The sequence below is a fragment of the Spinacia oleracea genome, chromosome 1 (genome assembly GCF_020520425.1).
Source record: "Spinacia oleracea cultivar Varoflay chromosome 1, BTI_SOV_V1, whole genome shotgun sequence".
NCBI lineage: Eukaryota > Viridiplantae > Streptophyta > Magnoliopsida > Caryophyllales > Amaranthaceae > Spinacia > Spinacia oleracea.
Genome location: NC_079487.1, coordinates 94,557,259 through 94,579,456, shown reverse-complemented (window position 1 = coordinate 94,579,456; position 22,198 = coordinate 94,557,259). Strand labels below are relative to the sequence as shown.

The following is a 22,198-nucleotide window of genomic DNA, read 5'->3' as shown; positions in this document are numbered from 1 at the left end:
GAGGATGAAACCAAAGCAGAATCCTGGGAAGTATCAGTAGACGGGTCAGCCGCTCAGTCGGGAGCGGGAGCAGGCGTTGTCATGACCTCTCCGACAGGAGATAAGTTCGAATATGCAATCAGATTCACTTTCGCAGCTTCGAACAACAAAGCAGAATATGAAGCAGCCATTGCAGGGGTACAGCTATGTTTGTTGGCAGATGCCAAGAGGATAGTAATGACAACAGATTCTCAGTTGGTGGCAAATCAGTTTTCGGGAGAGTATGAAACAAAAGAGCCGTCAATGCGGCGGTATCAAGAAAAACTGAAGACGATGACAACGAAATTAGAGGCTTTTGAGATCAAATTGGTCCCCAGAGCGTTGAACACTGCCGCAGACAGCCTAGAAAAACTGGCAAGTTCGAAAGCAATCGAGCTCAGTCGATCAGTAATGATAGAAATCATGCACAGAAGGAGTACGGAAGAAAAAGGAAAAGAAATAATGGTCATTACGGCAAACAAAGAGTGGTACGACGATATCTGGACGTACAAGACGACTGGAGTGCTCCCGGCCGATATCAGGGAGGCAAAGAAAATCAAAAAAGACATCTGCTGGTACGTCATATATCAGGGACAACTCTATAAAAGAGCATTCAGCCTCCCCCTGCTGCGGTGTTTGACGGCATACGAATCCACAAGGTTAATCGAAGAAATGCATGAAGGAATATGCGGAAACCATGTAGGAGGAAAAACACTCGCTTTGATCTGCCAAAGACAAGGTTACTACTGGCCAACCATGCTGGAAGACGCACAGAGCTACGTCAAGAAATGTGAAAAATGCCAGCTGTTTGCCCCAGTAATACGTATGCCAGCAAACGACTTGATGCCCATTCTGAATCCAATTCCATTCGCCCAGTGGGGAATGGATATTGTAGGACCCTTCACAACAGCCTCAGGAGGCAGGAAGTTCTTGATTGTTGCCGTCGATTACTTCACAAAACGGATTGAGGCCGAGCCGGTAGCAAAGATAACAGCCAACCAGGTACGGAAGTTCATCTGGAAAAACATCATAACAAGGTTTGGAATACCGACAGCAATAGTATTCGACCATGGATGCCAGTTCGATTGCGAACCTATACGAGCATTCTTGGCAGACTACCGGATCAAGTTCGCATACGCTTCAGTCTTCCACCCACAGAGCAACGGGCAAGCCGAGGCTGCAAACAAACAAATACTCGTAGCCCTTAAGAAAAAGCTGGATGAGTTCAAGGGCAAGTGGGCAGACACAGTCCCAGAGGTTCTATGGGGTAACAGAACGACGGTTAAAGAAGCAACGGGAGAGAGCCCTTTCAAACTATGCTTCGGATCAGAAGCAGTCATACCGGCTGAAGTAGCACTACCCACCTTCCGCATCCAGCATTATGAAGAACAGGGAAACGACAGCTTACTCAGACACCAGCTGGATTTCTTACCAGAGGTCAGACTGCAGGCGGAAATCAAGTCGGCCGCATACAAGAACAGAATGAGCAGGGCCTACAACAAGCGAGTAAAACATAGGAATCTAGAGGTAGGCGACCTTGTACTTCGCCGGACGGCAGCAACCGGCAAAGCTCAAAAACAAGGAAAACTGACTGCAAATTGGGAAGGGCCCTACCAGATATGGGAAGAAGTGGTAGCTGGATCATACAGACTAATGGAGATGGATGGAACACCGCTGAAGAACTCATGGAACGCAGATACTTTAAGAAAATTTCATGTATGAAGTTGTATGAAAACATGATGTTGTAGGGCCGACAGTGCCATATTTTGAAATCTAATATACGAGCTACAAGTATATTCCAGGTAAACTATACGGCATAAACAAAACGAAATAAAAGGTTGAGCACATTGGCTCAGTCAGCAATGTGGCAAGATACGACAAAACGAAATAAAAGGTTGAGCACATTGACTCAGTCAGCAATGTTGCAAGATACGACAAAACGAAATAAAAGGTTGAGCACATTGGCTCAGTCAGCAATGTGGCAAGATACGACAAAACGAAATAAAAGGTTGAGCACATTGGCTCAGTCAGCAATGTGGCAAGATACGACAAAACGAAATAAAAGGTTGAGCACATTGGCTCAGTCAGCAATGTGGCAAGATACGACAAAATGAAATAAAAGGTTGAGCACATTGGCTCAGTCAGCAATGTTGCAAGATACGACAAAACGAAATAAAAGGTTGAGCACATTGACTCAGTCAGCAATGTGGCAAGATACGACAAAACGAAATAAAAGGTTGAGCACATTGGCTCAGTCAGCAATGATGCAAGATACGATATAAATTAAATCGAAAGTTGAGCACATTGGCTCAGTCAGCAATGATGCAAGATACGACATAAATGAAATCTAAGGGTGAGCACATTGGCTCAGTCAGCAACGAGGCAAAATACGACATAAACATATGCAAAGGTTGAACACATTGGCCCAGTCGACAAAGAGGCAAGATGCAATATATAATAAAATCGAAGGCAAGAAGACGCCACTACGTGACAAATTGAATAAAATAAAACAAGCGAATAATCCATCAAGTGCATCACATAAATGTTAAACAAACACAGGGACGACAGCCACCACCCAAAAATAACTAAATGCGGAGTGAGTAGCTGCTAAAAGGCACAAACATACACCTCAGACGGCGCAGTCAAGACGAAAATAACGTTCTTGAAACAGTTAATACACGGCAAAAGACAAAGTGCCACAAACAGCTAAGAGGTACCAAAAAAGGAAATTGTTTATAAATTACATCCGCTAAATGATATTCAAAAACTACCAACAGACATTAACAAGTATGAGGCCGGAAAAAAATGTTGGAAGAGCCATAGGAAGAGCCTGGTGATGACTGCCAAGACCGTCAAGCTGAGCCGTCTGCATCACTCCAGTAAGCAGACTCAGGAATCTCCCTGTCTGGCAGAAGGCGAGGGTCAGCATTTTGAATGACGATGTCTGGGAAGGTCTGGGTCTCCATGCCAGTCGGATCAACATGGCCACCCTCTTCATAGGATCCCTCCACCTTACCCCAGGCAGCCTCAGTCAGCGTCAAGGCTTTGACGGCACAACGATTGGCTGCAGTCCACCCACCATTGTAGCGCCCCTTCATTTCCTCGCAGTAGAAGTCAGACTTCATAAATTTCTGCACAGCCTTCAGCGCCACAGCCTTGCGATCATCCTTAGCAGCTTTTTCAGCATCCTGAGCCGCCTGCAGTGCCACATCCAGCTTAATCTGCAGCTCAGCCGTCTTCTGCTCTTCGGCCGTCAACTTGGCTGGAAGAAGCTCTAGTTCAGCCTTCCTCTTGCCTGCGGCAATAACATCCAGCTCAAGTCTCGCAATCTCCTTCCGGCAGTCACCTTCAGTCTTGACCGATTCAGCAAGGTCAGTCTGAAGCTTCTCTTTCTCATCTTGCGATCGTTTTAAACGACGCTGATAGCTTCGATAGCACTCCACAAGCTCGGTAGCAGATTGCGTCACCTGAAAGAAAAAATCGCTCAGAGCCGAAAATAAAAGCAAGTATAAAAAACAAGCAAGTCAAAGAGGGAAGTAAAATACCGAGTACAGGTCATGCATCAACTGTGCAGACGGCGTCTCAATCTCCTGGGGTATACCGTCGGCGGGTGTAACAACTTGGCGCAGAGACCGGTAGCCCAGTGTACCTCCGTCTTTGGGACGGTCAAAAAGGATGGACTCACCCCTCAGAACATCACTCTGCGGCTGCCAGTGCTCTTCAGCATGACCGGGAGCAACAGCTAGACCGGCAAGAGTATCCGGAGACAGCACAACAGTTTTGTCCTTAATAAACCCCCCAGAACGAACTATAACCCCATACTTAGAGGCCGAACTGGCAGACCGGTTCATGGAAGGACTATGCCTCGACACAGGCACAGGGTGGATCGGATCACTAATCAAATCGCTCAACACCTGCTTCCGGTTCAGTTTGGACAACAGGTCGACATCCAAAATCTCAACCGACTGAGCAGGCTGTTCAGCGATCTTCCTTCCAGCGCCAGATGTCTGCAAGGGCTTGTCGACGCTGGCGTAGACGTCTTTCACCTTCTCCTGCGCTGTCTTCGCAGCGTTATTTTTCGACCGTTTGGGAGAATTGGCCTTCGCCTGGCTGGAAGACCTCTTCATAGTAGCATGTCCCCCACGACCGGTAGGAAGAGAAGCAAACCTGCCAGTAGTCATTTCGTCTTGGGCGGAGGATGTAGCTTGGTCAGCTGCCGGAACCTTTGTTCGAACAACGCGAGGAACAACACCTCGGTCCACAACGGCAGAAGGAGTCACAAAGCTGGCTGGCCGACCACGACAAGCTTTCGCGCAGAAGGTAGCAACAGTGTAATACTTCTCAGCAGGAGCCGCCGGACACTTTTCAACAACCCTCCAATTCTTGTCAAGGCCGAGTGAAGCCTTGTTTAAAAGATGGTGCCCTGAGAAAAAAGAACGAGGAAGTCAGAAAAAATTTTAACAAACGCAAAATGACACAACAGAGATCCAAGAAGTATAAATAAGTACAACAGATAGAGAGCGCAAGCAAACGACTGCATTTACCAAGGGGATGTGTAGGTGCAAGACCGACTGCACCCAATGCGGCAGGACTAAGAATATAACCGACAGGAGGAAGCCAGAAAGCCGGTAAGGTTTTAGGCTTAGACAGCCCAACGTCGACATAATCAACCAGCAGCCTGTCGTACGCACGTTGCTCTCGAGGCCCAAGGTCGGCTTGGTCAAATTGTTCCATCCTAGATTTAGGCTGGTAGAAAGTACGCCGAAGGGGGTAGTCTTCGGGAACAGCCATGAAATAGAAGTGGTCCTTCCAGTCCTTGCAGCTGGAGAGTCGGGGACTCACAGTCTAACGCTGACTCTTGGTAAAGATCGTCCACCAGCCGGTATCTTTCCCATCACGCTTCAGCCAGTGCAGTTTTTTGAAAAGGTTGAGGGTCAAGGGCCACTGTTTGAATGAAAACAGCCAGGTGTACGCAACCAGATTGCGAATAACTATGGGCGATAACTGAACGAGGCCGACATTCCAGGCCCGCAGAACCTTCTCAATGAATGGGTGCAAGGGAAAGCGCAACCCATAGTCGAACATTTTTGTGTACACAACGACATGGCCTTCAGGGCAGTCGGCCACCATTTGCTCTTCTTTCGGCACAGTCAACCTGTAGCCCTCAGGTAAACCCAAAAAACGACCACCAACCTCAGAATGCCGGTTGGCAATGACCTCTTTTACAAAGTCACCATCTATCTCAGTGGTGAGGGCAGCAGAATCATTAGGGGGAGGGGCCGGAACCAAGAACGCGGCGGCCTCACCTTCGAAATTCACATCGGCGTCCAAGGCCTCTTCTTCAAACACTTGCTGCAAGATCGCAGCATCCTCCTCATCTTCATCAGAGTCGGCAATGGGCGGCGCCCTTAACCCAGGAGACCCAGACTCAGAAGACTCCAGTATGGAGTCGCCAGGGGTGGAAGGCACATCACCACTACCGGCGGAATTAGCCTCACCCGCATCATGGACGGCAGGCTCCTTCCCGGCCCGTCGATTACTTGTAGACGGTTCGGCGTCTGACGGCGTGGCCCTAGAAACATATATATTGCCGATGTTAGTACCGTACTCCCCAAGACCAGAGCCGCCAGGCTGAGTAAATTCCCGATAATCCCGCAAATGGTACCTAACCGAAATCGGATCTACGTCTAAAATCGGCTCCCCAGCCGGCACGTTATGCTCATTCGGCCTAAGCTCTCTCTCCATTCGTGCCCGCATGCCATGTAACTGTTGTCAGCGAGTAAACTGATCCGCAGTCATGGGTATAAAAGGGCCGGTAACAGGATTCCCACCCATAAACAGCGCAAAAGGAGGTGGCGTGTTCGATTTTATCCCCCACCCAGTATTCTTAGCATTACTACCGGCCGTATTCCCGTCCATATTTAGTTATATGCCAGAATCACTACTTGTGTCTGACAGGTCTATCACGTTACCAACCCCAACCCTACCAGTCATGTTTTGGCTACCCCCACTCAGAACGCATGCAAGCAAAAACAGAAACACCCGACAAAAAGAGAAAGTAAGGCCAGAAACCGTACCTAATTCTGGAAATTCACTCTCAAACAGCTGCAAGGTCCCTCAAACAACCCAACTGAAAGAACAACACGAGAAAGTCAGACAGCCAAACCCTAATAAAACAACGGACAACCTAAAAAACCAGACCAAGTTCGAAACTTACCAAGAGAAACAACCAAACCCCAACGGAGAAGTACGGCAGGAAGAGACGGACACAAATTAGAAAGAAAAACAAGAGAGAGAAAGAGAGCAAATTGGCAGCGCGAGAAAGTTTGCAAAGGAAAATGAGAAAGAGCGGAAACGAAGAGAAAAGAAGAAACGGTTACTTAAAGGAACAAAAGGAAGTTGAAACGACAGGAAGCAGATCTGGGCGGTTGAAAATATCACAACTCCCCACACTTGCCGGATGGCCGACACGTGTCCAAAACACTTTTCAAATCTCCCGCCACGCGTATAAAGAAAGATGAACCGTCGCCACGTGTCAGTCAAAGGGGGCTAGTCAGCCTAAAAAGTCAAGGGGGCTAGTCAGCCTAAAAAGTCAAGGGGGCTAGTCAGCCTAAAAAGTCAAGGGGGCTAGTCAACCTAGAAACTCAAGGGGGCTAGTCAGCCTAAAAAACTCAAGGGGGCAGGTCATTCAAAGAAATCAAGGATAACAGTCAGCCAAGAGAATCAAACACAAACATGGGCAGCCGGCATACAGAAAACTATCCACTTAAAGCGATCAATCCTTGTCCTAATGGGGGCTAGTCGTGACATCAGAACAAGTATTGAGCTAAAAACCGTATTGTAAAACGGCCATCTACAGAACAATCACACCCATGGGGTGTTGATCGTCCCGAAGGGGGCTAGTTGTATAGGGGGCTTACCCCCAACTTTCGCTTTTTTCTTTTTATCAGAGCAACTACAGACTGTAAAAGCCAGCTGTAGTCACTCTGAGAGGGCTAGTTGTACGGGTAGCCCTACCGGTATGCCGGTAGGACAACCCATAACAGTTGTATCATAGACATATACTCACAAGAAGCACCAAAGGTGCAGTCGGCATCCAGGGTTTACAATCCCAGTCGGCATTGCTCTGACATCATCTACCTATCAGAGCCGAAAGGGAGGATCCGGAACCAACGGGTAATAACCCGGGTCCTCCGTACAAATAACCCGTCTATATATACGGACCCCCATCAATGCCAAAGGTACGCAATTCCAGCCCAATCATTCTTATAAGCATTTATTACAGAGCTACCAGCATAATCTGACTTAAGCATCGGAGGGGTAATTCTCGGATCACCCCCGAGGCTAGTTAACGGTTTCACTGTGCAGGATCCAGTCAGCAATCTCAGTCGGAAGTCAGTCATCCCTTTCCTGTTCCAAGTCCGCTACCGGAACATATATTATTTTATATTCTTGTTATAAACTTATAATACATAAAATGAAAGAAAAACATCATAAAATTAGAGATTTTAAAAGATATTTTAATTGAATAATTTTTTTTAAAAAAACAAATCAGGACAAATCAGGAGATAGTAAAACCATAATGCATGAGGATATAAAACGTGGCATTTCTAGTGTATCTTCTAGTATATCACTAGTTGATGATTGATATGGATTATGGACGGTAAAAGTTGACCAAGAAGTTTTTTTTTTTTGGTGCTAATTGTTATCCCACTTTATTGGACTAACGACATAACTGCTTTGACGTCTGATATTGTCGTGCCATCCAGGTATCATCGTGTCGCAGGTGGCGTCGTGTCAAGTGAGCCTGTCGAGTGAAGCGACAGGCGACAAAGCCTGGGCGACGTAAGACCAGCGACAAGGCTCTGGCGACAAGAGGAGATAGGTCAAGTTCCAAGCCCAGAAGCCCAACATGGGCCACGCCGTCATAAGATGGGAAGAGGTCCAAGCTTTGACCGAAGATTAGGGAGTTTGTTGAAGACGTGAGCAACGGCCAAGGAGGAATCCCTATCTTCCAGGGATCTTCCCAACCAATAGAACCGTTAGCATTTGGCATATAAAAGCATAAAGAACGGCGTGATGAAGACACATTCACTCAAGCACTTAAACTCTTAAGCGATCAACTGTCTTTAGCGTTCATCATTGTACTTTAGATTTTCAATATCAATCCTCAGAAAAGAAGAGCATAAACAATCATATAGAATACTTAGTGGATTGATAGCCTCATAGCTATCCGCGGTTTTTTACCTTATTCCTGGGTTTTCCGCGTCAACACTTCTCGGCGTCGTGTCTCCTTTATTTGTGTTATTAATTCTTTGCTTAGTTAGTGTCGATCCTAGCCGAAAGTCGTCTCCACACGAATTTTGGCATAAACAGTTTGGTGCCGTCTGTGGGGACATTAACTAGGTTTTACACAAAAGCACCCCTTTCACCATGGCTACTGGAGAGATGACGATCGCAGAGATGAAAGCGGCTTACGAGAAAGCCCAAGCCGAGCTAGCCCAAGAGAGGGCATCCAATGAAACCCTCCAGAAAGAGCTCGAATCTGTGAAGAGCAACAAGCACCAGTCCCGCTACAAAGGTGGGAAGCCGAAAAAGCTAACGTTCGAGATGCCCGATGACTTTGAAGATGTGACCGACGATGAGGAGGAGACCCGTGAGGAAGAAGACAAAGAAGCTCCCGATCCGGTGACCCAACGCCTGAACAAGATGGATGCACGCATGACGAAACACTATTCCCGCCTGATGAAGTTAATGACCAGGTTCCCCGGGGCACCTACACCAGTGGAGACCGAGCCGACCGACGGGTATGCAGCGTCGCCGTTCTGCGAAGCGATCGCTAGAGTGACAGTTCCGCACACACTCCGGCTCCCAATCTGGACCACCCTGTACGACGGGACGTCCGACCCCTATAGGCACGTCAACTTCTACAAGCAGCGCATGTGGCAGATCGGGATTCCGCACGACCTAGTGGAACCTGTTATGTGCAAATCTTTCGGCGGCACCCTTGATGGAGCAGCTTTGGAATGGCTCACGAACGTCCCCCCCAGATCCATCTCCTGTTTGTCCGATCTCATCAACGCCTTCTACCAACAATTCGCCAGCAGTCTCCAGTTAGAAAAGCAAACCAGTGATCTCTATCGGTTGGTTCAAGGGCCAACCGAGTCGGTACGCGATTATTTTAACCGTTTTAATTGTGAAAAAATTGGTATAAAAAATTGTGATGTCAGGACCGCTATTGAGGCATTCAAGAGAGGCTTCATCCCCAATTCGGAGCTATACCGGGAAATAACCAAATACCCCTGTGCAACTTTCGAAGAGGTGCGATCAAGGGCCACCGCCCAGATGCGAATCGAAGACGACGAGGTTATCCGAACAGCATCTCAACGATCGATAGGGGGCAGCAGCGACAGAAGATCGTACACCCCGAGGAACAACAATTGGCGACACCAACCATATGTTCGGCAAAACCAGGTACAAAATGTCAATCAGTATTATGATACTAACAATGTTTACAGGAACGAGCGGGTCGAACACCCTAACATCTCCGACTACGGCTTCAACGTCGACATTGGAGGTGTGGTGAACGCCCTTCAAAATGTAGGTGGAACAGTCAGATGGCCCCGGAAGAACGACAGACCGGACTCCATGAAGGACATGAGCAAATGGTGCGACTTCCACCGCGACAACGGACACACAACCGAGGAGTGCATATCCCTCAAAAAGGAAGTCGCATACCTCCTGAAACGGGGGCATCTAAAAGAACTGTTGAGCGACAAGGGAAAAGAAACATTTTCCAAAGAGCAAACCACCCTGCCCGGCCCAACGACAAGCAGCGAGCGACCAGACCCACCACCGTTCAATAAAGTGGTAAATGTTATTTCCGGTGGTTCAGATATTTGTGGACTAACCTCTTCTGCAGCTAAAAAAATTAACAGGGGAGAATCTGAGACCGTAGAAGAGGGACAAACCGAAGACGAGGTCGCACTACACAGGTCCCTAACCGCAATGGCTATCACTTTCGACGACTCAGATTCTGTAGATACACAGCGGGAGCACCACGACGGGTTGGTAATATCGCTCCCAATAGGGAACGCATTGATCAAAAGGATACTGGTCGACAACGGAAGCTCAGCCAACGTACTGTTCTTGGAAGCACTACAAGAAATGGGATTAGAAGAGAAAAACATTGTAAGGAGATCAACAGTTCTGGTAGGGTTCAGTGGAGAAGCACTACGGACGGTGGGAGAGATATCGCTGCCTACATACGCAGAAGGCGTCAACATGATGACCAAGTTCAACGTCGTCGATTGTCCATCAGCATACAACGTCATCCTAGGACGACCATGGATCCACAAAATGAAGGCAGTGCCCTCAACATATCACCAATCAATCAAGTTTCCAACCAAGTGGGGGGTCATGGAAATCAAAGGGCAGCAAAGAGATGCGAAGAAATGTTATGAGACAGCACTGAAGCCATCCAAGTCACCCATCTAGCAATTACAGCCAGGGTCGACATCGGACGACCCCGACGACCAACAAATCGACGAGATAGTACTAGACCAGACAAAGCCAGACCAAGTCGTAAGGATCGGAGCCTCACTGCCTGACAACATCAAAAGTCAGATAGTGTCGTTCCTAAGAGAAAACTCAGACTGTTTCGCTTGGTCACACGAGGACATGACGGGAATCAGCCAAGACGTGATCACCCACAAGCTCAACGTCGACCCCAGCTTCAGACCGGTAAAACAGAAACGACGTAAGTTCGCTCCCGAAAGGAATAAAATCATAGACGAAGAAGTACAAAACTTGATAGATTCAGGGAAGATCAGAGAGGTCAAATATCCAGACTGGTTAGCAAACGTCGTCGTCGTCAGTAAAAAAAACGGAAAATGGAGAGTCTGCATCGACTTCACAGATATCAACAAAGCTTGCCCCAAGGACCCATTCCCTCTGCCGCACATCGACGCCCTGGTCGACGCCACAGCCGGACACGAGCTACTCACATTCATGGACGCCTACTCAGGATACAACCAAATCCTTATGCACCCGGACGACCAGGAAAAAACGTCTTTTGTAACAGATAGAGGAATTTATTGTTATAAAGTCATGCCTTTTGGTCTTAAAAATGCAGGTGCGACATACCAAAGATTAGTCAACAAGATGTTTAAAGACCAACTCGGAGACACAATGGAAGTATACATTGACGACATGCTGGTGAAATCGAGGAAGGCTGACGATCACGTGGAACACTTACGACAATCCTTCGACATACTAAAAAAGTACGGTATGAAACTTAACCCGACTAAATGTTCTTTCGGAGTGTCCGCAGGAAAATTCTTAGGTTACATCGTCACCCAACGAGGAATCGAGGCCAGCCCCGACCAAGTGCGAGCGATCATCAACATTCAATCCCCCAGGAACATAAAAGAGGTACAGCGCTTGACAGGAAGAGTGGCGGCACTAAACCGTTTTATATCACGGTCGTCGGACAAGTGTCGATTATTTTACGACGTCTTGCGCAAAAACAAGGGGTTTAACTGGTCCGACGACCACGAAGCAGCCTTGCAAAACCTCAAAAAATACATGATGTCGCCACCCCTCCTATCCAAGCCAAAAGAAGGAGAAGTCTTACAACTCTATTTAGCCGTTAGCTCGACGGCCGTCAGCGCGGTCCTAGCTCGAGAAGACGAAGCACAACAACTACCCATTTATTACATCAGTAAGTCACTACTGGAAGCAGAGACCAGGTATTCCTCCCTCGAAAAACTCGTTTTAGCACTCGTTACCGCAGCCAAAAAACTAAGGCATTATTTTGAAACTCACCAAATAGTGGTGATGACTAACTATCCAATCAAGTCTGTGATGCGTAGGCCAGAACTGACAGGTCGAATGGAGAAGTGGACAATGGCACTAGGAAGGTTCGACATCAAGTATCAACCAAGGACGGCTGTAAAGTCGCAGGCTCTAGCAGATTTTGTGGCAGACTTCAGCCCCGACTTAGAGAGAATAGCAGACGACGAAGTCAAACTCATCAACAACATAGAAGAAATATGGACACTCTTTGTCGACGGCTCATCTAACTTTCGTGGTGCAGGTTTAGGCGTCGTACTGAAGTCACCAGAAGGGGACATGATAGCACAGGCAATCTGCTGCGACTTCAAGGCAACTAACAACGAAGCAGAATACGAGGCACTAATCGCCGGAATGACATTAGCTATGGAATTAGGGGCAAGCGGACTCAACATCTTCAGCGACTCACAACTAATCGTCAACCAGATTAACGGCGACTACGAAGCTAAAGACTTAAAAATGACCTTGTACCTCGAGAAAGCAAAAGAGTTAACTTCCAAATTCAAACCCTTTTCCATCAAACAAGTCCCAAGAGACCTAAACACGCAAGCCGACGCCCTTGCCAACCTAGGATCCGCACTCAGAAAATCACCATTCTCGACCATACCTCTAGTACACCTACTGTCGCCCGCCGTCGAAAAAGACATACCACAAGACGCCAGCCTCGTCCTATCAACCTCAAACACAGACAGCTGGACCAAACCCATCTTCGACTACCTAAAGCACGAAACTCTACCCGACGACAGACTAGACGCCAGAAAGATACTTTTCAAAGCTTCACGATATGTTATTTTGCAGGACGTACTATTTAAGCGATCAGCGAACGGAATGTTGATGCGATGTGCCGAAGAAATCGAATGGGAAATACTATTGAAACAATACCACGAAGGAGAATGCGGAGGACACGAAGGAGGACGAAGCTTATCAACCAGAATCAAAAGAAATGGATACTATTGGCCAGCAATGCTTAAGGACGCCATGAGGTACGTATCCAAGTGCGACAAGTGCCAACGACACGCAGGTATGACACATAAACCATCCGAATTTTTGCACCCAACCCTAACTCCGTGGCCTTTCATGAAATGGGGGATGGACATCGTCGGCAAATTGCCCGTCGCCCCAGGACAAAAGGTCTTCATGTTAGCCCTAACAGATTATTTTTCCAAGTGGATAGAAGCAGGCGCATTCCAACAAGTAAGGGACAAAGAGGTATGCTCGTTCATATGGACTAACATAATATGCAGGTTCGGAATACCGTCAGAAATCATCTGCGACAACGGATCACAATTCATCAGCGACAAAACAAGAGCTTTCTGCAAAACGTGGAACATCGAGCTAAAAACATCGACGCCCAGATACCCCCAAGCAAACGGACAGGCGGAATCCAGCAACAAAACGATCATCGCGTCGCTGAAGAAGCGGTTGGACGACAAGAAGGGGCGATGGGCAGAAGAACTACCATCCATCCTATGGGCCAACAGGACGACGCCTAGGACGGCAACAGGACAGACTCCCTTCTCACTCGTTTACGGGTGCGAAGCAGTACTTCCCCCTGAAGTGACGTTGCCCAGTGCACGATATGGACTCATGACGCCGGAGCAAAACGACGTAGAACTCAGCGAAAACCTCGACAACACAGAAGATCTCAGGGAAGCAGCATTGATAAGAATGGCGTCACAACAACAGATCGTGGCAAAATGCTTCAACAAAAATGTCAAAGTGAAGATGTTTAAAGAAGGAGATTGGGTACTGCGCAAAGTATTCCAAAACACGAAAGAATTAAACGCAGGTAAATTAGCACCAGCTTGGGAGGGACCGTACTTGATCGACAAAATCGCCGGAAAGGGGGCATATAGACTCATTACCAAAGATGGCAAATCGGTCCCCCGAAGCTGGAACGCAACACATCTTAAACTTTACCATTTTTGAAATCTCGTCGTAACCAATTCTATCAGACATCGTATCGTCGTCTTTATTTTTCTTTATCGTTTTATTTCCGTTTAAAAACCATTACTGACTTAAGCATCGGAGGGCCGTTGGCATCCCCAACGGCCAATCCTCCTAGCGACCCATGTTTTCTTTTGCAGAGTACAAGACACACGACGAATGGTAGCCAGAAACAACGACGTACGACGCAGGACGAAAGCGCGAGAAACAGCAAAAAAAACAGCGCAGGTATGATTTTACACATCAGTCGATCCAATACTTATTACTTGACAGTTCCACTTGGTTGCAAAGCATCTACTACACGACGGGGTAACCATAAGAAACAAACAACTAAGGAAAAGAAAAACAAATTTATCACAAACACCACACAACGCGCGACCCCAAAGGCCACGACTTTCACATCATCAAGAGAAAACACAAACACACAAAATATCCAAACACCTCGCCGCCGCCATCGACGACGAGTAAAAACATCCAAAATACAACAAAATAAAATAAAATATCCATACCACTAACTATTACATAAAACATCAACTAGCCATTACATATGTTCGTCTGGAAGAGGGGTCGAGACAACTTGATCCGATATCGGGGGCATGTCAACATTGACCGTCGCGTCTGCCAAATCCACCTCGGGAGGGGCGACGACGGGAACATCTCCCTCGCCTTGCTCCATGGACGCTTCACCCTCTCGATCAACGGAAGAAACGTCTTCGACTAGAGGGGCGACATCGGCATCAGCTCCGTTAGTACCAGCAGTGTCGGCTTCCATCGCCAACTCATCCGCGTCCACCACCGGCACCGACAACTCCTCAAGGGTACCACCATTAGCAAGGTAGTCATCCACCTCTTTTTGGCATGGCCAGAGGCTAACCTCCCCCTTCAAACACGAGAACATCATCTGCGCCCTCGTCCTCCACACAGCCAAAGCCTCGCAATCCTTAAACTCCTCCTGCAAAGCGTCGTATAAAATCCTTAACCCTTGCATTTCTTCCACGGTCGACGCCAACTCCCCCTTTACCCTTTCCAACTCCTTCGACGCGTCAGCAATCTGGTCGTCCTTGCCCTTTAATTGTTCGTCTTTCGACTTAACCGCCGCAGCAAGATCGACCAACTTCTTCTCAGAAGCCATCCACTTACCTTCCCAAGAAGTCGCCGCCTTCTTCGCCATAGCCACTTGGTTCTTCGAGGAGATAAGCTCGTCGCACAACAAGGAGCACTGCCTACGCACGGCCAAAGCAGCCTGTGACGCCTGTAAAGAAAAACATGTCACGAAAGCGACACACGACGCGCTTACAAATACTATGAACTGAATAAAATAACATAAATACACTTACCCGCAGGCTTAGTTCAGCAGCGTCCGACGCGACAGAAAGAGGTACGACCTCATGATAACGCTGATACGTCGAGGGAAATATCAATCGGTCTGCATGCGGCCAAACAACGGCATCTTCACCGTCGCCCAAGAAGTTCGGTGGCAGAGTGATAACAGTATCCTCGACGGAACTTTTGTCAGCAGGACGCTTCTTGGCCGACGCAGCAGGGGGCCTAGTCGCAGCAACAGCAGTCGACGACACCTGAAACGGCCTCGGCGGCGACGACGACGATAGAGGATGAAAACCTTCACCCCCTATAACAACGGGCGTCTCAGGCGACGCACCTATCTTAGAATAACGAGGCACGAGAGGCATCGCCTGACCACCCTGCCCACCAGCGTTACTGTTCGACCTCAACCGCTTCCTCGCTCGTTCCATCATCTCGCTCTGTGACATCCTCGACACTGGCTTAGACGACAGCGTATTCTCTTTAACAAACAAAGCGAGAAACCATCATAAACACACCCCGTAGATAAACCAAAGCATATAAGAAACCAAACCAAAAATACCTGATGTGTTAGCCATCTCAAACTCTTCCTCTGATGCAGACGACGAATTTGCAACGACTTCCTCGAGTAAGTCCAACCTCCGTCGACGACGAACTAAGCAAATCGTCTCGTCTCCAGCCTCCTCCTCGTCAACGTCACCAACTTGACTCCCCTCTTGACTTCCCAAACGACCTCCGTCACGGCTGAACGATCTCTCCACGACAGAACAACCCAGAAACCTCAAACACTTATCGTGAGAGTCAGAGTTCAAACCAGCTAACGACGTATCAACAACTGCAAGACAAAGCCAAGTAAGACAACGTTCAGTAAAACATCATAAATCAAAAGTACAGAAACATAAAGTACCTTCCGTCGTCCACCCTTCCACTAAGAAGTTTCCTACTTCTCCCAGAGACGCCTTATTCACATAAACAAAACGACTTTGCCAACCCCTATCATTTACAGCTAACCCGACACACAAATTCTTCTTCTTTTTCTTCGTCACCAAAGTATACCGACAACACTCCTTCAAGGATAAATCATAAACATGCATCAGATCAGCCAAGTCAAACGGTGTTCGCCAACCCGAAGTAACCCTATGCACTACAGTAAAAATACGCCAGATCTGGGGCATCAATTGGCTAGGGCTTAAATTGAACACCTCAACAAAAGATCTAGCCAAGGGTGTAAAAGGAAACAAAAACCCCAGAATAAAAGGGTACTCATACATGACCACATAACCCTCCGGGCAATCCTTGGCCTCATCCTCTTGACCAGGAATCCTCACTTCAGCCGACGGCGGCAGACCGGCGAGAGTTATAAAAGCCGCTGGATCCTCAACAGTAGAGTAGATCGGGTTGAGTGACTTGGCCCGACTAACCCCAACATCTTCCTTATCCTTAACCACGGTCGGCCTAGTTTTTGCCATCGCTCTACTAAAATCTACAAGAAAATCGAAGGAAATGATCGAAATTTTACCTGGGTATGGCTAAATCGAAGCAACGAAAGCAATTCCTCCTTTCCTTTTCTCTCTCTTGTTTTCAGATCTGGAAACTTCCTTCGAAAAATTCTAAGACACTTTATTTCATGTCGCGAAAAATTGGCATTTATTACTTCGAGAATCGGAACGATTCCGTCCCACGAACTGGACGGTTGTAGACGGTTTACTTTTTGAAATTTTGAATTGTTTCTTTTGCTTTGTATGCACTCCGCAAACTCACAATTGGGGGCAAACTGTTATCCCACTTTATTGGACTAACGACATAACTGCTTTGACGTCTGATATTGTCGTGCCATCCAGGTATCATCGTGTCGCAGGTGGCGTCGTGTCAAGTGAGCCTGTCGAGTGAAGCGACAGGCGACAAAGCCTGGGCGACGTAAGACCAGCGACAAGGCTCTGGCGACAAGAGGAGATAGGTCAAGTTCCAAGCCCAGAAGCCCAACATGGGCCACGCCGTCATAAGATGGGAAGAGGTCCAAGCTTTGACCGAAGATTAGGGAGTTTGTTGAAGACGTGAGCAACGGCCAAGGAGGAATCCCTATCTTCCAGGGATCTTCCCAACCAATAGAACCGTTAGCATTTGGCATATAAAAGCATAAAGAACGGCGTGATGAAGACACATTCACTCAAGCACTTAAACTCTTAAGCGATCAACTGTCTTTAGCGTTCATCATTGTACTTTAGATTTTCAATATCAATCCTCAGAAAAGAAGAGCATAAACAATCATATAGAATACTTAGTGGATTGATAGCCTCATAGCTATCCGCGGTTTTTTACCTTATTCCTGGGTTTTCCGCGTCAACACTTCTCGGCGTCGTGTCTCCTTTATTTGTGTTATTAATTCTTTGCTTAGTTAGTGTCGATCCTAGCCGAAAGTCGTCTCCATACGAATTTTGGCATAAACACTAATTGACCAAGAAAGTTTAATCGGCCGTAAAACTCTAATTTTGGTCGTTATGTTTGACCAAAAAGGAGGCAAACTTCATATCCTTGCACCAAAAACAAGAGGCTGAAGCACCTAGTTTTTAAGTTAGTCTTACAAATTCAATTACTCCGTACATGGAAAGATAGAAGTTTCAGCCCACAGTATTTTACGAAATTTGTATGCACTAAAAACATTACACGCTAGTTTTATACATAAATTGACTTACGATCGACATACAAGTATTTACTAGAAAAAGGAGAAAAACTATATACAAAAGTCGGGTCGATCAATCTATATTTCATACAAAATTCCACCATGGGACGTTGGATCAAGCCCGATGTAAGTTGTTCTTCACACATTATTGTAACAATGTGTAACCAATTGCATCTTACTTATATGATGTACAACCAGGATTATTTCTTCTTCATTTACTCGATTCTGGTTAATATATCGGCTAATTTGTTAATTAATTTATAAAGGGTAACGTTTGATGATCAATTTTACAGGTATATCCACTAATAGCAGCAATGTCCTTTGTCACCGGTATGTGCATATTTCAACTAACAAGAAATGTGCTTCTAAATCCTGATGTAAGGTACACTACTTTTTTATTTTTATTTTCCGTCAATAATACTACTCCGTAATCCGTACGTATTATGTACGTAGTATAAGGTTAATTATGTTTTTTTTTATTGATATTTATTATTGTGATTATTATTATTGTTGATAGAATCAACAAAGCTCATAGAACGACGGCAGTATTGGAGAACTATGAAGAAGGAGAGAAATATGCAGAGCATGGTTTTCGCAAGTTCTTAAGGACTCGTTCACCAGAAGTTATGCCTACCATTAATAACTTTTTCTCTAACAGTACTGGAAAAAACTAGCTCATACCATTTTCAATCAAGATTTATTTGTCATAGAATTATTCAAATAATTTATTTTTTTCACCGTTGTTGTACTATGAGAATGAGATCCATCCATCTTTTGTGTAGTACCAAGTATTTGTTTCAATAAATTTGTAATACCAAGTATTTATTTGGGGTTTGGTTTATACTTATTATTTTAATGCAATAACTAGTTTTTGGGGCTAGGTCATGCCCCCAGGCCCCAACCCTTGGGTTTTTTTGGGTGTAGAGAGAGCCACAAAGGGCAAGGTTATAATTAATGTAAACATGATTCGATCTTAAGTCTTGAATACCATCCGTTCAAGACTTTACCAACTAAATTAGTTGGCATCCACCCAACCCTTGGATTTGAGTGGTCATGACTTTATACGCGAAATTAATGAACACTTAACTACTACGGAGTATATATATTTTCTTTTTGAAAATATAACATGTAAGTTAATATAGGCATATAGCACAAGTAAAGTCTATCTAAATAGTTATTTGGACATAAAGTTGTGTGTTAGATTTATCTTCTAATAGTTTTAATTTTTTATACGTAAGTACGTATATGGATGACATATAACGACACGCTTTATGAGATAGCCACATGGTGCATACATCATAATATTGAGTAGTACCCTTTTAAAAATAGATACTTCCTCTGTCTCTTTTTGTTCTTATTTTGCACTCGTTTTAACGATTAATTATTATGCATAGAGATTTCTCTATTTTTTTTTATTTAAACAAGGCAAATTAAGTTTATTTATAAATTCTGATATTGGGAAAATGAGAAAAATTTAATGTCCCAATGGAAAAGTGCAAGAGATTAAATGACCCAATGAATTTCATTGGTTAAAATAATCATTTGACACAAGTTTTAATAGAATATTAAGGCATTTATGAGATAATATAAATGGAAATGTAAAAAACATTTTAGAACACCCAAAAAGGAAAACGTAAAGAACAAAAAGAGACGGAGTGAGTAGTACTTTTTTTTCCATGTTTGTAACATAGAAATCAAGATCGATATTAATCCTCAAATTTATATGGAGAATTTTTTTTTTAAAAATATCTTTCAATATCCAGTCTCCTATAAACCGTCTAACACTTTTTTAAAAGGGGCATACTCAAATTTTTACAAATAATTCTAGAATTTAAAAAGAGACTAAATTAATATTTTGTACTATTATATGACGATTTTAATAATCCACTATATCCGTTTCAAAATGATATTTACAGTTACTATTAAGATAAAAGAGAAATATTGTATAAAAATGTGGATGTATATAATAAAATATGAATAAAGTAAGAGAAATGTGTGAAAATGTGGGTGAGTGTAAGAAAAAAAAAAGAATAAAGGAAAAGAAATGGAGTGGAAATTGTAAACGTTAGAAGAAAATATGAGGATCAACAATAGGTTTTAGATTAATGTTGCATTAGCTTTCTTATAGTATAGCTTAGCACATAGGATTTCTTTTGCTTTACATTTACTGGTTTTTTGTCTATATATATATATATGTTGTTGTACTAAGTTACAATCCCTAAGTTGATGGAGGGACAACCAAAAGGCCGAAAATTAATACAGAAAACACAAAACCAAAGGAGCAAATTTGCTTCTTAAAACAAACTGTATTTACAGAAAAAATCAAATCTTTAAGAAATTTATTCTCAAATTTCTTCATGGTATCAGAGCAACTAAGTTAAATCCTTTACAAACATTTAATCTCATAGTTCTTTCATTACAAAATCAGCCCAAAGATTGAAACTTTCTTTCAAAATGACTGAAACAACATCTCAAACTTTGAATCCTTACAAAGATCCTCTTTTTGTTGCTGTAATGAGAATTCTTCTATACCATTAGGGAGCATAATCTTTGATGGTAACAACTTCTTGAACTGGAGCAGAAATGTTAAGATAACACTGGGAGCAAAGAACAAGATGACTTTTCTCGAAGGAAAGCATCTAAGGCCAACTGAAGGTGCTGATGAAATACAAAAGTGGACTAGATGTGACTACATGACCAGATCTTGTTTGTTTGCTACTATGAAACCTGAAATAGTAGGAAGCGTGAACTCCATACAATCGGCACGAGAAGTCTGGGTTGAGCTCCTCGAAAGGTATGGCCAGACAAATGCACCATAACTGTTTCAGCTCAAGAAGGAACTCTGGGAATTCCAGCAAAATAATCTTTCTGTAAGTGATTATTGATTATTATTGCAAGTTAAAGATGATTTGGGATGAAATTTCATTGTTGGAAGAAATGCCTGAATGCAGTTGTGGAGCTATTCAGAAATGTACCTGTAATCTAGTTAATAAGATGTTTGAATTACAACAATCTGAGAAACTCATTAAGTTCTTGATGGGTCTAAAAGGAAGCTATGATCAGTTGAAAACTAGTTACCTGAGTATGGATCCACTTCTTCCCGTAAATAAAGCTTACAACTTGCTTCTCCAAGCTGAGAGGCAAAAGAAAATTACAGGAGAGATGGTCCAACAAAACACAGAGATGAGTGCTTTTTATGCAAGTAAACTGGACCATGGAATGCATATGCCAAGCAGAATGCTGGAGGTTTTCAGAAACGGGAGTTCAAAGATTTCAAGAAGTAGAAAATGGATCTTAAAGGTGACCATTGTGGTATGAAGGGTCATGCCAAAGAAGGGTGTTTTAAAATAATAGGATACCCTGAATGGTTCAAAGGATTGAGCCAAAGGAAAATTTGGAGTCAAAATGGTTGCTAATGTAGGTACTGAAGGGATGCAGGATACTCGTTTTGATGATGATGGAGAGGCAAATATCAACAACAACAAATCTGATAGCAGTCTGGTTTCTGCAGTTGTTCAAGAAGTTATAAAGGCTTTCCAAGACAAGCAAGGAGCATGAACCTCTCAGACTAGAGGAAGTAACATGAGTAACTTTGCAGGTATAATCTCTGCTTCCAATGCAGTTGTATTTCATGAAACCTTTGATTGCAACTCATGGATTATTGACTCTGGAGCTTCATACCATGTGGCTGGAAACATAAAGCAATTTAATGATTTAAAATTATTAAAGAAAGCTGTGAATGTAATGCTTCCTGATGGAACACTCAGGAAGGTTGATAAGATTGGTGTGGTCATTTTGGCACAAAAAATAAGGCTTCTTGATGTCTTATATCTTCCAGATTTTAAACACAACCTCTTATCCTTGAGTAAACTAATTGAAATAGTGAACTCAAGGAAGTGTTTGATGAAGATGGGTGTATTTTTCAAGACCCTGAAAGAAAGAGAGTTGTAGCTTATGGGAAGAAGGCAAATGGTCATTAAAAATTCAGTTTATCAAGCAAGGAGGAAGTAAATACTCATAGCAATAGGAAGGAACATAATGATGTTCTATCTACAAACTCAGTTAGTAATTGCAAAGTTATTATGTATAATAATTCAGTCACTCTGGATGATATTCATGCTATGTTGGGACATGGATCTTTATCACAACTGAAGCATTTGAGTTTTGCAATTGTCAATCTATTACAAGTTTTGTGTGTGATACTTGTTCTGTGGCTAAACACCATAGGTTGCCTTTACCTATGAGTCAAAATATTGCAAAGAGTATTTTTGATCTCATACATATAGATTTGTGGGGAGAGTATAGGACTGCAAATGTTAATGGTGCAACATACCGTTAGGTTATGACAAATATAAAACATATATTTCATGCGGAAAA

At 44.4% G+C, this 22,198-nt stretch overlaps 3 protein-coding genes across 3 annotated transcripts; 2 read left to right on the top strand and 1 right to left on the bottom strand.

The window, feature by feature from the left end:
- Positions 1–8,451: 8,451 nt before the first annotated feature.
- LOC110785894 (uncharacterized) lies at positions 8,452–10,515 on the top strand. The gene is made up of 2 exons (XM_021990412.2): positions 8,452–9,161; positions 9,249–10,515. The coding sequence occupies exons 1-2, from the start codon at positions 8,452–8,454 to the stop codon at positions 10,513–10,515; spliced, it is 1,977 nt and encodes a 658-aa protein (XP_021846104.2).
- A 3,844-nt stretch (positions 10,516–14,359) lies between these two features.
- LOC130465523 (uncharacterized) lies at positions 14,360–16,610 on the bottom strand. The gene is made up of 4 exons (XM_056834317.1): positions 16,049–16,610; positions 15,704–15,976; positions 15,156–15,622; positions 14,360–15,070 (listed from the first exon to the last, which is right to left on the bottom strand). The coding sequence occupies exons 1-4, from the start codon at positions 16,608–16,610 to the stop codon at positions 14,360–14,362; spliced, it is 2,013 nt and encodes a 670-aa protein (XP_056690295.1).
- Positions 16,611–17,790: 1,180 nt separating this feature from the next.
- LOC110779304 (uncharacterized) lies at positions 17,791–18,664 on the top strand. Its single transcript, XM_021983833.2, has 3 exons — positions 17,791–17,947; positions 18,115–18,203; positions 18,339–18,664. The coding sequence occupies exons 1-3, from the start codon at positions 17,924–17,926 to the stop codon at positions 18,493–18,495; spliced, it is 270 nt and encodes an 89-aa protein (XP_021839525.1). The 5' UTR covers positions 17,791–17,923; the 3' UTR covers positions 18,496–18,664.
- Positions 18,665–22,198: the final 3,534 nt, after the last annotated feature.

Bases quoted from the DNA above. Each gene is read 5' to 3' on its own strand.
- LOC110785894 (XM_021990412.2), top strand. From the start codon at position 8,452: ATGGCTACTGGAGAGATGACGATCGCAGAGATGAAAGCGGCTTACGAG. The intron at 9,162-9,248 runs GTTGGTTCAAGG...TTGTGATGTCAG, and splicing joins CAAACCAGTGATCTCTATCG to GACCGCTATTGAGGCATTCA.
- LOC130465523 (XM_056834317.1), bottom strand. From the start codon at position 16,610: ATGGCAAAAACTAGGCCGACCGTGGTTAAGGATAAGGAAGATGTTGGG. The intron at 15,977-16,048 runs GTACTTTATGTT...TTTGTCTTGCAG, and splicing joins GGAAGGGTGGACGACGGAAG to TTGTTGATACGTCGTTAGCT. The intron at 15,071-15,155 runs GTAAGTGTATTT...TTTTCTTTACAG, and splicing joins CTGCTGAACTAAGCCTGCGG to GCGTCACAGGCTGCTTTGGC.
- LOC110779304 (XM_021983833.2), top strand. From the start codon at position 17,924: ATGGGACGTTGGATCAAGCCCGAT. The intron at 17,948-18,114 runs GTAAGTTGTTCT...TCAATTTTACAG, and splicing joins GACGTTGGATCAAGCCCGAT to GTATATCCACTAATAGCAGC. The intron at 18,204-18,338 runs GTACACTACTTT...TATTGTTGATAG, and splicing joins CTTCTAAATCCTGATGTAAG to AATCAACAAAGCTCATAGAA.